A 16,274-nucleotide genomic window follows, 5' to 3' on the forward strand; every position below is an offset into this window, starting at 1 on the left:
AATGGATTTGATAACGTATCTTGCATCTCCACTTGAGGCATTCACAACGGTTCATACAAGGGCAAAGCTAATATCCATTCCCTTATTCATTCGGATTTAATCCAAAGTAAAACTTTCCTGTAAATGGAAAATGCGTTATGGACACGTTTGAAAGCGATTACCCGCCGATCTAGAGGCGACGTTACCGTTACTCCAGAATCGCAATGAATTTTCATTATATTTGTAACGAGTTTGTTAGGTTTAACTAACTCACAATACACACTTCATGTTCTAAATTTAAAGAGTGCAATTGGTTTACCTGTAAGTCTCTGTATGAATAGGGTCATAGCAAATTCACCCTTAGCATATGGGATCTAGGGGAGTGGAGAATTAGGAGAGACAAGGGTCAAATTTAGATTTACCCTCTCATGGTCATATGTTTGGAGCACTATGTATGGTCATCCTTTAGGTTGAACTGATATGATTCCAAACCATATAATTTAGTAGTTTCAAAACAACAAATTGCCAAAGTTGTTAATTAAAAGGTGAAAACACACAAATTAACAATTATTTGTTATTCTTTTTTGTATTTGAGAATACAACAGTGTTGGTGGAATGGGTGTAAGTAGGCCTTTAGATGAACGGGTAATCCTATATTTACAGTATATATAATTATTTCATTTTCCAAAGCATTTTTCCAATAAGTTTTGAGCGTCTATAGGGCATTATTTCAACCACTGTCGATCTGTCCTTCACTGTCACCCGGCAGTGACCCTGACCACCACCACCCTGATTTCTTTGGTAGATGTGGAGGATCAAGAGGGGAATTAATGAATCCAGAGGGCCTTTCAGCTGCTGATGCCAGTAACTCAGGCAGGACTAAGACCACACATTCTGCCTGCTTTCATTCTTATCTATATCGGTCCTGGACCCCCCCCCCCCCCCTCCCTTCCTCTCCTCCCCAGACCCATGTATATGAGGATAGAAGGTACTGGGAAAGATTCCTCATGACTTCCAAGCTATTTCCCTCTGAGTGGGACGGAAGGGGGGCTCAGCTGTCCTATGGGCTCTCTCGCTCTCTCTCTCTGTCTCTCTCGCTCTCTCTCGCTCATTTACACAAACACACATGCATACACGCACGCTGACGTACAGGGGCAAACCTTGCCCTATTTTTTCTTTTTTGCACCTGTCCCCCCAGGTCTTAATGTTTTCCCCCGCCTCACTGAAGCAGTAGACCAAGAAGATCTTATTCACTGCAGTTTTCTTCTTGTTTTGATTTATTTTACAGTTGATCATATACGCCGTTTCAATGCCCCAACCTGAAAACCACCATTTTTCATAATCATACAGAAAGAAAAGACCATGAGAAAAGAGGAAGCCGGGTCAGTTAGGGTGGCTAACTGGTATCCTCAAGAGTCACACTTAAACACTTAACCATACTGGCATGTCGCCCTTCCAAATACTGCATCAGTGAATTGAAGTAATCTGCACCGGGACTCTTGAGCAAACAACTTTTCCTTTCAATAACACCAGCTAGGCCACCACCAGACGCAAAAGCTGTATCATGTTCACATGAGGTCAGTAAGTAATCTAAAGGGAGCAAGTAGCTTGAGTGTACATTAAAACCAAGGGCATGGCAGGTCTGCACCCAAGAGGGAGGTAGATCGTTGGTGTATCACTTTAAGTAATTACTGCTCACAGCCAACCGTTATTGTGCAGTTGGCAGGCAATGGGCTGTGCCAGGGGAAGCAGAAAAACACAGCTGAGAGGTCAATGGGTCTCATTTCTGTGCCCTGGGAGTACGAAAATGTGCATTGAAAACAGAAAACCTCTTGAAATTGAGGAATGGCATAACGTGGTTCTGCTCCAAACAAGTGTGACAGGGTGTTACCACACAGTAATATCATTAAATAGAAGGATGGGGAAGTCTGGATCGAGAGATTCACAATTTGAGATGCAAATCTTTTTTGGGGAAAAAAATATTGTTCAAATTATGCATAAATATTAAGACACAATTATTTCATTCAGACAAACAAACCATAGCAGGCCAAATGTAACGCTAAACTGTTAAGCCGGCGCCCCAGATGGCTTGAATGACTCGAATGCTGCGCCGTGATCAAAGTTCAAGTATTTGAACTTTGGCGAGAATTTTGCTTGATATTGAATCACTCGCACGAGAAATGTTTGCAGTTTGCGCGAGCAACCTTGCCCGAGTAGCCTACAATATTTGCTTCACTTTTGGTGTGAGTACATGACTGTTTTTTGTTGTTTTTACTTTTTTGAAAAGTTACACTATCACCTACTTACGGAAGAGGATAAGGGCCACTCATTAAAACTCATAAAGCAGAGTGTCTCTCCCACGGAGGTTGGTCCTTACAGGTAGTTCTGACTTTAAAGTCAGAATTCTGACTTTAATCTCAGAATTCTGGGAAAAAAGTCAGAATTCTGACTTTAAAGTCAGAACTACCTGTAAGGACCACCCTCCGTGGGAGACACTTTGCTTTATGCAGTAGGAGGAAACCACACGCAGAGCAGCCAGTAGCACAAGCCTACTTGTGCCAAGATGTCTTCCCTTAGCGACTTCTTGCGGGTTCGAGGGGTTCCAGAAGATGTTCCAGTTTCACTCACCAAAAGGTGAGTGAAACTGGAACATGTGTTGTTCTGACTTTCTTCTCAGAATTCAGAGATTAAAGTCAGAATTCTGAGATTAATGTCAGAATTCTGAGTTTAAAGTCAGAATTCTGAGAATAAAGTCAGAACTTACTTTTTTTTTATGTGTGGCCCTAATCCTCTTCCGTACTTACTGGCCTTGCATACTTACTACACAATTTTCACTCTAAGTTACGTTACGTATTTTTCCTTCTGAAAGTCGCATGGGTGCAAATCTTTTTTGAAGTTGCGAAGGAAAAACGTTGTTTTAAAAACGTACAGCGTCGTGTAGACGGGGCCAAAGATCTTTCTTTTTTTCATATTTCAGCCTCTTCTGTGAAGAAAACTTTTTATGTGTACTGTGGAGTGTGTGTGTGTGTGTGTGTGTGTGTGTGTGTGTGTGTGTGTGTGTGTGTGGGTGATGGCTGGTCTAACCTGTACACATTGATTGCTCATTGTGCAACAGGCGTGCAGCCTCACCCAGCCCCGGGGTCCAATCAGTCTGACTCGGGCCAGGTGGGGATGCTTACACCAACAATCATCAACACACACCCCACAGTCTCCTCTTGCACAGGTTGAGGCCTAATACATTACATGTCCCCCATTGGAATGATAAGATGTGGTGCTAGATGATAGAGGTCTCATCATTGTGAATCCAGGAAATGGATGTGTCTATACACACACACACACACACACACACACACACACACACACACACACACACACACACACACACACACACACACACACACACCATATCCTCAAAAACGTTTGCTCAGACAATACGAGTTGTGCTGTTTATATTTGAAGACGATGTGCACCACAGAAATAAGAGAGTTAACAACAGGGTGAAACACAATTGAAGAATAGAGCCACAGTTCCTATCCTTATAGGAACTGTGGCTATAAGGATATAGGCATGTGTATCCTATCCTTAAGACAGCAGACGCTCTCTCACTGGCCTTTTTCCCTCATGTTTGTATGTTTGTGTGCCAAGGAAATGAGGTGAGTGTTCAAAGTGACTTTGATTAATGTTCCCACAGGATATATACAAATATATGCATAAAAGCCGCCAGACAAGCTTCTGAGATGACTGAAGAGTAGAATTAGGATTCTCCCCCCACCCCTGCCACCCACAGCCCCCCGTTGATTCCCTCATTCATTCCATGTCGCCATCACTGCCTCCACCAACCCCCGCCCACCCTCCACATCCAAGCACTCCAAAAAGGAATGAAGCTGTAACTGAGCCTGGAGGGACAGATGGGACCTATTTATACCCGCCTCCGTAGAGGTGTGAAGTTTCTTGGGATTTCAGCGCGTGGGGGCCATGGCTCCTTAAGGGGGGCTGATCCAGTCTCTATGGCCCGCACACAAACTCTCTCTCTCTCTCTCTTGCTCTCTCCCTCTCCCTCTCTCTCTCTCTCTCTCTCTCTCTCTCTCTCTCTCTCTCTCTCTCTCTCGCTCTCTCTCTCTCTCTCTCTCATGCCCACAAATCTGCCCACAGGGTCAGACAGCGACTGAGTTGGGGCTTGGCAAAATCCAACCTATATAGTCGCTGGCCTTTTTTGAGCGTGACTCTGCATCAGTACCCAGAGAGAGAGAGAGAGAAGTTGGAGATGCTGTCTGGCAGCCTCGGCCCGTCCATGACTTGGAGATTGCTAGGGATCGTCTTGACATAGCGCTTGAAACCCGCTATGAGGGCTTACCCCAAACATTGAAAATATTTTGGCAGTTTGTTTTAAGCTCCTCGCAGGGCAACTATTCTCAGAGGGACACACAGGGAGTAGCATCCAAAGGACAACCTTTTACTCTTCACTATCGTAAAATGAGGCTCTTAGGCCGGATATTATTCTGTATTTGCTGTACTAAGTTCATGAAGAGTGCTGAACACACAAGTAATTAACAATTCGTTATATCATTTGAGTAAGGACTACATGTTGATTACATTAAAAAAATACTGTTAGTAATCTAATGTTGCTTTGTATTGTCAGTTCAATGCCTATTTTACCATGTTTACATATAACATGCTTTTTCAGGTTCAGTTTAAATAATGTGTAGAATATATGCAAATCCTGATCTCAAAAGCTTGTTTTTTTACTTTGCAGGGGAAATATATAGCTCTTCAACATGGTGGTTAACATGGGGGCATATTGGCCTCATATTTTAACATATTCTATCTAGGATAACATTAATGAAAAAATCACAGCACATGATGCTAACACTGTCATATTGTAGTATTTCTATTAGCATCATCTCTCAAATTGGAGAGCTGGAAAGAAGATGATAATAATCCCAGATGAATATATCTTTAGGACTGTGGCCGACTCCAGTTTGCACTGGGATCTCTGACAATGCGGAGTCCATTTCACTGTTAACAGACGATGGTCCTCATGAGGTCATAGGCCAGCCAATGGGTAAGTGGTTTTTAAAAGTCACTAATCACAGCCTCCCAATCCTACAGAGCCATATAGCACACAGGCATCCACTCGCAATCTTTCAATCTTATGTGAGTGAATTATTTTGGATAGCAAGTGCTGCTTTTGGGGAGGGGTTTTTACTTTCTGAGAATAGCAACAGACAGCCCTAGTCATTAACTGGCCCCGCCCACACATGTGTGTTTCAACCACTAATGACAATAAAGATCGTCATGTCCTCAACACATTTAAAATGAAATGAATACTGATTGCCAGGATCCTTTACAACACTTCACAAATCATTCTCCATCATTTATTGATTATTATAAATAGGGAACTTATTTGTATTGTATGTATTGCATTTGTGTGTAAATTCTTAATAGTTTTCCTTCATGTTTCTTACATTGGCGTTATTGTAATATTATTGTATTAGTGACATAAAGTTATCAGTGGCCTTTTTTATTTTAAAGTTGTTTTAACACAGATTTCTGACTGTTGCGTGATGGACATTTGAGTGAAGACATCAATCAATCAACAAACTATTCATGTCAGATGGCTTGGACACAATATATATATATATATATATATATATATATATATATATATATATATATATATATATATATATATATATATATATATACAAAAGAACAGGACACGACATACAGTGTCAATCATACATCATTGAACATTAGCAACATGAACACATGGTTTTAAAGGCTGACATGACTAGTGTGCTAAATAGTTTACAAGTGCATAATTATTCTAGCTTGTATGCTATGACCATTCCACACCCTATCACCCTGATTAATTATATTTTTCAAAATCAAGATACAGGAAAGTGGTTATTTACAATAAACTTTGAAAAGACAGTGGCATCTACCTGTCATAACCGTTTAACTATAATACATATACGCCTCACAATCCAGTCGAAATAAATAAATCTTAAATGCTGTTGTCATGTATACTTTTCACATGTTGATATTGTAACCGTTACTACACTACACTTACTCGTGTACCTCAACTGACGAAACTGTAGTTTTCTGATTGCGGTAATATCAGAAAACGACCACTGGAGGTCATTAGTGCACCATGGACCAACGGGAATTAGTGTCCCGATTGTTCAAAAGTAATCTGCGCTTGGCTGGTTCTTCGATTTTGTTCAACAAAAAAATATCAAAAATGTTCGTGTCAAAATCGTGTTGATATAAGAGTAGGCCTAACAATTACATAATATAAATTTGATTTAAATCCTGTGTAGCTTCGGGACCCCTTGTTTAGTTTTTGTGTAATAGGTAGGCCTATATCTTTAATCACGGTGTTTATTTTAGACCCATGCATTTTTTAGGTAGGCCTATTTATTGCCCTAATAGCCCTATCACAGCCAGTTGGTCGGTGGCTGGGTTTGTTGTAATGTGATCCATAAAAGCAGTCCCGTTACAAAGAGAATGTGCTCAAAGTGCTGAACCAAGCAGTCTGCAGGCAAAGTCTTCCAACTGAAGGCCCTTTTGTACAAGATCAGCACATAGTGGCACCGGCTCTAATCCCACTTCATAAAGACCATTGTCAGTTTTCCAGGCAGTCACCGAGCCAACACTGATAATAAAGCAGGTTAGACTTATTTGAAAGTAGGTAGTAACTATAGGCCGACACAAATCAAACCAATCAAAACATAATTTACAAGAAATAAGCTTTCTCTAATAAATCGGACATGTTGTTTATATTTCAAACGGGGTGATAGATTAAGTTGTATACATAACCCACAAGTAATGCTCATGAATATTGTATCTTGTAATAAAGTCGTTCGCCGAGTTTAAGAGCTTCCTATTTGTTATGGGCTCTTCGTACCAATGAAAACGATGGGTGCCGTAAGCGATGAGAAAGACAACCGGTATCCACCACAGAGATCACTTTGTGGTTACAACAACTACGTAGTAGTACCATCGTAGTACACGCGGGGCGGCGCGGATTCAATTCTCGTTCGTTGAGCCTAACTCACAGCAGCAAGTATACCTAACTTTGTACATAGTTCAGTGCACGTTTTGAAAGCAGTGCGCTCTACTCCAAGCGTCCTGACTCCGTCGTTAACAGCGGTTGAGTATAGTTCTCTCCACGAAATAATATGACAAAAATCCTGCTCGCTTACAACGTTGTGAAAACCCTCCGGCATGGATGTCTCGTTGGCAAAAGGCTGGGGAAAACCAGCTCATGGATGCGCTCCTGCACCAAACTTTTCAGTGTGAAGGTAAATTAGTTCATGCAATCGTCCCGTATGGGGTCATTTGTCTGGTTATCATAGGATTTCATGAGCAGCCAAAGACAGCCTATGATATGCGGTGTGTTTCTCTCATACTCTACCAAGGCAGGACTTTATGTACCATGTCATTCATAAAAGTAAAACTATTATCGCTATGCGCTGCAGATGTGCTGTGGACAACGTGGCCAAAGTAAATGTGCCTGAAACAAGTTTATTCAGTTAAAGAGGCTATCCAGACGGGTCATTTCTCAGTAAAGTTTTTACACATGTGGTTGGTGGATTTGTTTTTCTAGTGGTATTGCATCATTTCGACAAGATAGGTTAGCCGACTTAACAACCAGTCCACTGGGTTCTATCCATCAGAGTTAAATTCTAAGTTGATAATATTTTTCATCTGATAAATTAACCTTACATTTCATTCAGCATCTTGTGCATCGGGACTTAACGTCGCAGACTGCTTCCATTTTGGAAGCATTGCAGGCTCCGCGCTGTGTGGGGGCATTAGGGGGGCCTGGTCCCCCCTGCGCCTATCCCAGATAGCCTGACAAGCTCCAGATTTCAATGGTCCCGTACGCCCTCCCGCTGGCAGTGTCGCTTGTCCAGGGTCCGATATGTTATCGAGTGACACTCTGTGGTTAAACAAGAACCTGCAATTATAGACTAAACGTGACCATAGGCAATTGTATATGCTCTTCGTCACAATGTGATGTGGGTAATCATTTGTATAATGCAGCAATCTATGCCTATGGACTGATTACAGTCAGTCAGGTCGCCCAATTCAGACTTGCATTGGGATGTTATTATAATGTTCGAAGTAAGGTTTTCTTGTTCTTTGCTCAGTAATTAATTGTTAAATCATTTTACCATTATGGGGAGACATTGTCTCTCTCTCTTTCTCTTTTTTTCTTTCTTTCTCTCTTTTCTTTCTTTCTCTCGCTCTATCGTATCTCCATCTCATCCAGGCCCAGACTGCCCATCTTGTTCTAGAAGATGGGACAAGGATAAAGGGATACTCATTCGGGCATGATGGTTCCGCTGCTGGGGAGCTAGTGTTCAACACTGGCCTCGTTGGGTAAGAAGACAATCATGGCCAATTAAATACTCAATATATTTGAAAGTGCAATATAACCTCTGGTAGAAAGCCTGTTAGAATCTCGAAATACGATGACGTCATCAGTATTTTGTGACGTTGTGTGTGGTTGCCATACCTCAAAAGTATTGCTGTAATATGTGTATGCCAATATTGTGCGTGCCAATATTGTGCGTCATGTTCTGGTTTGATGGTGCGCGTTTAACGAGAAATAAACCACATAAAATGTTACAATGCAATGTAATACTATGCTTTAAAGATGTCCACTTTTTGTTGCTTCTGAAGTTTTGAGGTCCATCATTACAACCCTAATGATTTAACCAAAACCCCTGCTAGCTAAAGAAACTAATCCCCTACTGCTAGACAATGGGGAGGTCACATGCTAACCTCTGCATGTGTTCAGAAGCCTGTGTTATGGGACAGGATTGTGTAATGGCTTGGCCGGTTCTTCCATTCCCTGCCTAATTATCAGTAGGCCTTTTTTGCTTTGGATAAAAGCGTCATCCAAATGAACAAATAGTAGCAATTACATATTACTTTACCTTTTTACCAGCTTTAATATTGTATCGTATTATACGTTTGTGTATTTCTTCAAACACTTTCGGCATTCATGTCAGCTTTATTGTAAAGTGATGTAGGATAGTGATGCTACGTTGCTATGAAATCTTGTCTAGCCCTTGTACTCCCCTGTTTGCCAACTAGGTATCCTGAGGCGCTGACAGACCCCAGCTACAGAGGCCAGATCCTGACCCTCACCTACCCCATAGTGGGGAACTATGGGGTCCCCAACACCCACGAGCTGGATGAACTGGGCCTCAGGAGAAACGTGGAGTCTGAGCGCATACAGGTCACTCACATGCACTAAAGCGTGGTCTGAAAAGACAACACTTTAGAGACCTATATTCAGATTTTGCAGGCTCCTGTCCTATTATTGGCTTATTTTACCCAAGTATGCTTGATAATCTTGAATTTTTGATAGATAAGATCACAGTGTACAAGAGCAGAGTAATAAACCGCACATATGCTTTGGGTCTTCAGGTTTCTGGTCTCCTGGTGCAAGATTACAGTCACGAGTACAGCCACTGGAACTCGGTCAAATCCTTGGGACATTGGCTTCAGGAGGAGAAGGTAATTTGACTAGACATGTCACCGCCTGTGCAATTTCTGCGTGAGCAGACTCGCTGTGGGCCCCAATGTTCTGTGTGAAACCTTAAATGCAAATGCTAGCAAATTCTTTATTGATCCCCTGGGGATCCCTCTGGAGAACAATAAAGTAGACCTATCTATTCATCTATTGATCTATATCTATCTAATGAGCGAGGACGGCCATCGTTTTGGTTTTATTGCGAGTTATAGAGCCACCTGTCGCCAAAGAGGTGCTTTACTTTTTGGAGTTTTTTTGCCTAGAAATACAAACTAAATAATAATGGGAGCTATTAAAAAAGGTGCTAATTGTTGTTTCTCTTCATACAGGTCCCTGCATTGTATGGGATAGACACTAGGATGCTGACAAAGATCATCAGAGACAAGGTAGACACAATAGTGGAATTCTTGTGAACTGTTAAGAACTGTTAAGTGAACCACATTAGGACACACTCCGATCTTTACCCCGAACAGGGAACAGTTTTGGGCAAGATTGAATTTGCCGGCGAGCCGGTTGATATATTCAACCCAAACCTGAAAAACTTGGTGGCAGATGTCTCCACCAAGGTAATAAACAATAAACCTTTTTATTGAAAAAATGTATTATTATTATTTAATGTATAATCTGAAGTACGAATAACCTGTGACCCCCCCTGCCAGGAAACCAAAGTGTTTGGTAAAGGAAACCCCATCAAAATAGTGGCTGTCGACTGTGGTATCAAGCATAACATTATCCGCTTGTTGGTCAAGGTGAGAGACTTAAAAATGCTGAACAAGTAGAACATTGTATCAAAGACTTCATTGACGTTATTCCAAAACGTACGTTTTGGCTGATGGCTAAGTTTTCCATGATCATTTCATCTATACATTCTTATTTCTTGTTCATATAAAAAATATTGTACCAGTAATGCAACCTGAATGATAGCATGCATTTTTTAGGCATGCTAGCATTATATTATCCATAAATATATATATATATATTCAGCAAATCAAAAATAAATGTAGTGAGTTGCATTGAAAATAAAATGTGTGTGTTTATGTTTATGTGTGTAGCGTGGTGCTGAGGTCCACTTGGTTCCCTGGGACCAAGACCTCATCAGCCTAGACTATGATGGTCTGTTCATCTCAAATGGGCCAGGAGACCCCTCCCTAGCCCAGGCTCTGATTCAAAATGTCCGCAATGTAGGTGATGTCTCATTAACACTTTACACTTGAGACATATCATGCAAACAAATACAGGCTTCTTTTACATTCAGATTTCATAGAGATATTATCCTTTAAGATGACACCAAACTCATCATACTCACTGGTTGAGTCTGTAGAACGTAACACATCACTGCCAATTTTGGCATTTGTGTGTCCTACAAAAGGTTCTGGACAGTGACCGTCCCCAGCCAGTGTTTGGGATCTGCATGGGAAACCAGATCACTGCTCTGGCGGCCGGAGCTCAGTCCTACAAGCTCCCCATGGGCAACAGGTGACCTGCATACCCGGCATTCACACATTCCTATACCTTCTTGGGAAAAACGCCCTTTTATAATGCTTTTAACTTACCGTTAATCCGAACCTCATGTTGCAAAGAAAGAGCACGTAGACAATCTTGTTATGCGTCTTTGCCGTCTATCAGGGGGCAAAATCAGCCAGTGTTGAATGTAATGACGGGCCAGGCGTTCATCACAGCCCAGAACCACGGCTACGGCATCGACACTGAGTCTCTACCGCCAGGATGGAGTCCGCTATTTGTCAATGCCAATGATGGCACCAATGAGGTGAATTCCCCAAAGATATTTTATTCTTTCTTCTTAATTTACCTGACTTTCTAATGTGCAAACAAGTCTGATGTTTGGTGTCACCCTTTGAATAAAGAAATACAGGTCTTTTTTAACTAGTAGGAACCTAAATACCTGTTCTACCTGCTTAATAGACACGTCATTATCCCTCTCCATGCAGTAACTCCACATTGTGTTGACTGTGGTTATGCTTCTGTTTTTCATCCCAGAAAATAGACAACAAGCTATTCTACCATTATACCAAGGGATATCTATTTAAATAATGTATTTTCACTTTTATTAAAAAATACTTTTAACACGATAGCTAGTTCTCGTGTTTTTCTATTCAAACAATCACAATAGCTAGCCACAAACTTTGCGGTAGAATCTCCCTTTAGTCTGTTACCTTTATATTCCGTATTATATTGCTTTTTAAACCCAATGTTTTTTTAAAAATATGTCTGATTGAAGGTTGTCATTTTGTTTCTTACAACCACCCTTGTTTCCAGGGCATAATGCATAACTCAAAGCCAGTGTTCACTGCCCAGTTCCACCCCGAGGCTAAAGGAGGTCCCACAGACACAGAGGTAACACTGCGCATTGAACACTCCACAGAACCCTTCTCTTGATGGCAGATCTCTCTCAACTAGACGGCCAGCCTTGCACTGGAACACCATTCTGCAAATATTATTTCAGGGTCAAACAAATACAATGGAATATTATGAGCTGATTATCATTCTAACTGAATAGTGGTGGGTTGGATTGTTGTCCCTTTTTTGTGTCTGCAGTTTCTCTTCGACACCTTCATATCGCTGATCAAAAAGGGCAAGGACGGCAACATTGTGTCAGTCATGCCCAAAAAGCCTATCATCCCTCCTAGGACAAAGGTTGGTCAAGGCACTCATTATAAACTACTTCAAAACACACAGACGTACCAAAGGTTTTAGTGGTGAAAGAAAAATCTATTCACCTAAGAATCTCAATGTCTTACATTCTACGATTCTTAATCGCTTCACAGCTTCCACAGATCAAATTCCTTTGTTTTCCATTTTTTTAAATTGTGTTTTACGATTGCTTTTGTGCGTTTACATTTTTTAAATCAACTGATAAATATAAAAAATATATTATTTTTTTATCACGATTACATTTTTAATTGAATGGTGACTCCAGGGATTGAAATGGAATCTAATCCTGAGATACCAATCCATTCACACCCCTAAAAGGTCACCATATTGCTTTTACTTATTTGATCCAACCAGTCGTAAGCATTGATTTTCAGTACAATGGTCAAGGTCAAAAGTACTTATTTTAGAAAATTCCTGTTTATACTTGTAGTGTGGTCATATTATCTTTAAAAGAACAAAGCACACGTAGCCCAAATGTAGCAGAGCTGTACGTAGCCATGTGCTTTGGGCTTTAAGACTCAAACTGCTCTATGTTTAGCCGTTTGCTTGAGGGTCTGTGTGTGATGCATGGTTGCAATGCTCTAGGTGTCCAAGGTCCTAGTGCTGGGCTCCGGGGGACTGTCCATTGGCCAGGCAGGAGAGTTTGACTACTCTGGGTCCCAGGCCATTAAAGCATTGAAGGTGAGAGATGTGCACCTTTTATATATTAAGTATACTGCCATCTTAAACCTGCACTAATTTGCACACATTTTACTACCGCGGCTATTAACTCCATTAAAACACGTCTGAACTAGAATGTTTATAGAATATGATGGGCCCATCCACGAGTCAATCCATCCAGGTCCCCCCCCACCCAACCCACCTGCCTGCTAACCTACACAGTACAGCTTCAACTGCAACTGTTTTCCAAAACAAATAGAAAAGAAGGACATATATTTGTTTTGCAAAACATAATATATAGGTTAAGTACAAACGTAGTTTACCCAGAGGTCACCTGGGGTATTTTTTAAGAAAACCTAAAAATGTAACAATTTCAAAGAATTGACTGAAAGTTGTAACCCACTGACAGGCAAGAATGATGGACAGCGTAGAGACCTATCAGGCTACAGATACAGACAATCATGAACAATGCACCAACACAAAGGGCTAATTTACATAAAGAAACACACTGGTCAAAACAATGAACACATTAGCATAGGGATGATGATTATTACATCTAAAACCCATTTATTCAGCTTTTAATGAAACCAAAAAAAATACCAAGCCTTTGGAAAAACTATTTTCTATTGTTGCAGAAGAAGAATGTTAATTTCGTCCTTGAAACGTCTACGCGGCTTATCTGTTCGGTCGCTAGCTACAAAACTCCTGTCTTTAGCTACATACCAAGCAGTTGCATTTATTTCAATATACCAGATCGGATAAAATGATGTGGTAAAAATGTAGTGTTTTCCACACTTATATCTGCATTTCACTTTTCGAAATGTGTTTGTAAAATATATACAGCAAATCGAAAAAGGTTTATGTTGGATATCGTCAATGGTACATTCACAAGGCTTTTAAGACTATGCCAGGGGTATAAAACATTTGAAAACACTTTTAATTATACCCCAGGCCAGACGGAGCACCACTGTCAATTCCAATGATCAGTTTCTGTGCACTACTCAACTCTGTCTTATGGGATTGAAAAAACTGAATCAGACTTGCCTGAATTGCCTCCAACAAAATGTAACTTATTATTCAGTAAAATTGAAAAAAACAAGAGCTGCGCATCCCTTTGATGACAATTGTGCTTTTGGACCTTTTCTATTGCGAACAGACAGCCCCTCTTTCAGAACAGAAGGTCAAATGAGTGTTCTCTGGTACACGCAAACTTCATAATACTTAATATTTCAAGATAACACCAATCTGAAAGCGTCTTAGTGATGTGTGATAATTTGGGACAGACTTTCGAGAGAGGCTTGTTAATTTGTCCATCTTCAATGCATGTAGGAATGCTCATTTATGCTGCCGGCTACTTTGACATTTGAATTCATTAACTAAAGAGGACGACACATAAACCGGCCATTTATTGCCTGAGATGTGAGCAGCTGCATTTTGTGGCATACTACATTGTCATCAGATGGCTGTTTGTTTAGCAGCCAACATGATACAACTCTTCTCAGGAGATTTGAAGGGCGTAAAAATCTTTGCCCTGTCCTCGCCTTTGATAAGAAAATAAGATCAAAGTCAAACGTAACATTCATATAGATTTATCTGAGGAGAATTCTTTGTTCGTTTCTTTGCATTGTAATTTTTTTAATGATTGTTTCAATTGTCGGAATGTACCCGGGGCTGAATGAATCCGTGAATAAATAACACCTACTTTCTAACTCTCATCGTGTGACTTTTTTCATCTCATTTTTTAATCGGGTTTCATAACACGATCCATATATAATGTGTGGGCTGCCTCAGGAGGAGAACGTGAAGACGGTGCTAATGAACCCGAACATAGCGTCGGTGCAGACCAACGAGGTCGGCACCAAGCAGGCCGACTCGGTGTACTTCCTGCCCGTCACGCCTCAGTTTGTCACGGAAGTGATCAAGACCGAGCGGCCCGATGGGATCCTGCTTTCCATGGGGGGCCAGACCGCCCTCAACTGTGGTGAGGGGACGGCACTGTGTTCCAACAACAGTGCTAAGTTTGTTTACATGCACGCTAAACACTGATCGGCAGATTGACAATGTTTTGGTGTTTTCCATTAGCGTAATATATATTGTATGTTGTATATATATATATGTAACCTGCAGAGTGTTACAACATGTCTGCCATTTGCTGGTGGCTAGAAGTGAAACGATTCTTCTGTCATCTTTCAGGTCAGAATTCGATTTAAATGTATTCTTTATGCGTCCTGATGGGTTGGCGGTGAATAAGAATGACGGACATTTTTAAATGAACTTCCACACAGATTAAATCAATTGTCTTAAATCGTAAATGATCCCATCGTTTGGCTCATGTTCCCCCTGTGTGAACATCATTTGACCATGAGGAGATTTAAAAAGATACATTTATGGGCGATAGTTCTAGGAAGGACAAGGAGGGGGTTCCCGTGGTTACAACCCACGGCAACTTTGTGAACCGTTTTTAGCAATGTTGTCGTGTGAGTGTTTTAATGAGCGATGTGGGTGATGAACGTTTGCTGGAGACAAGCAAAAACATAGGAGTTCACGCCCGCGACACGGCAGGACGGAACCGCGACTGGGGCCCGTGGACGTTTGCAGCAAGGTTATGGTCTGGGTTTCAGAACCGTTACACCTTTACTCGTGGCAGGTATTCATTTTCCGCCAAAACGTGTTCCTGATATAGGTCCATCTGTGTATGTTGTGATGTGTGCGCAGGTGTGGAGCTGTTTAACAGTGGGATCCTGCAGCAGTACGGGGTCAAGGTGCTGGGGACCCCGGTGGAGTCCATCATGGCCACGGAGGACAGGCAGCTCTTTGCTGAGAAACTGATGGAGATCAACGAGAAGATCGCCCCTAGTTTCGCTGTGGAGTCGGTAAAAAGGAAACCTTTTTAAAAGAAAAATGATGGGCTATGTGATATGAGTGAACGGAGATGGGAGTTTAGGTTGAAGAAGAGACAGAAGGACATGTTGCCTAGGACCAGTAGGCTACCTACAAGTGCACTAAGTAGGCTTACCGCCTACTTAGCGCACTTGTAGGTTTGAGCCACCAAGCCGCCCCAGCACAGAGGAACCCTGAGGACTGAGTGGGGCAGAACATTAGCTATATTACAGCATATTAAGTAAAAAGGTAAAACCTGTACTTTGTAACTGTTTTATTACAGGTCACATATTCTTTCTGTTGTTCTAAATAATATGTGGAAACTACTACAACTATTTATTTTTCTACTAAAGGATCCTGGGATGTCACTGCTCCTTCAAGCTCAACTCCAGCTACAATTCAAGCCATTCAATCAGCTAGTTGTTTATAAAAAGGAACTAGCCGACCCATTGCAACTGAACAAGCGACATCCAAAGTGAAAGCCAAACCAGACATGAGACCCAGACAGTCTAGAAAAATGTCCCAGAAG

At 41.3% G+C, this 16,274-nt stretch overlaps 1 protein-coding gene across 1 annotated transcript in view; it reads left to right on the top strand.

Moving 5' to 3' along the window:
• Positions 1-7,163: 7,163 nt before the first annotated feature.
• cps1 (carbamoyl-phosphate synthase 1, mitochondrial) overlaps positions 7,164-16,274 on the top strand; it is a gene marked incomplete at both ends in the record, with an annotated part of 39,195 nt that continues 30,084 nt past the window's right edge. The window contains 15 exons of the mRNA XM_079731301.1: positions 7,164-7,286; positions 8,261-8,370; positions 9,091-9,235; positions 9,427-9,516; positions 9,862-9,918; positions 10,006-10,098; positions 10,192-10,281; positions 10,585-10,713; positions 10,902-11,008; positions 11,159-11,300; positions 11,810-11,887; positions 12,089-12,187; positions 12,791-12,886; positions 14,657-14,846; positions 15,581-15,738. Coding sequence (XP_079587427.1) covers positions 7,164-7,286; positions 8,261-8,370; positions 9,091-9,235; positions 9,427-9,516; positions 9,862-9,918; positions 10,006-10,098; positions 10,192-10,281; positions 10,585-10,713; positions 10,902-11,008; positions 11,159-11,300; positions 11,810-11,887; positions 12,089-12,187; positions 12,791-12,886; positions 14,657-14,846; positions 15,581-15,738 — 1,707 coding nt within the window. The remainder of the gene's footprint in view (positions 7,287-8,260; positions 8,371-9,090; positions 9,236-9,426; positions 9,517-9,861; positions 9,919-10,005; positions 10,099-10,191; positions 10,282-10,584; positions 10,714-10,901; positions 11,009-11,158; positions 11,301-11,809; positions 11,888-12,088; positions 12,188-12,790; positions 12,887-14,656; positions 14,847-15,580; positions 15,739-16,274) is intronic.

This window comes from Pollachius pollachius, assembly GCF_949987615.1.
Source record: "Pollachius pollachius genome assembly, chromosome: 3".
In the NCBI taxonomy this organism is placed as follows: domain Eukaryota; kingdom Metazoa; phylum Chordata; class Actinopteri; order Gadiformes; family Gadidae; genus Pollachius; species Pollachius pollachius.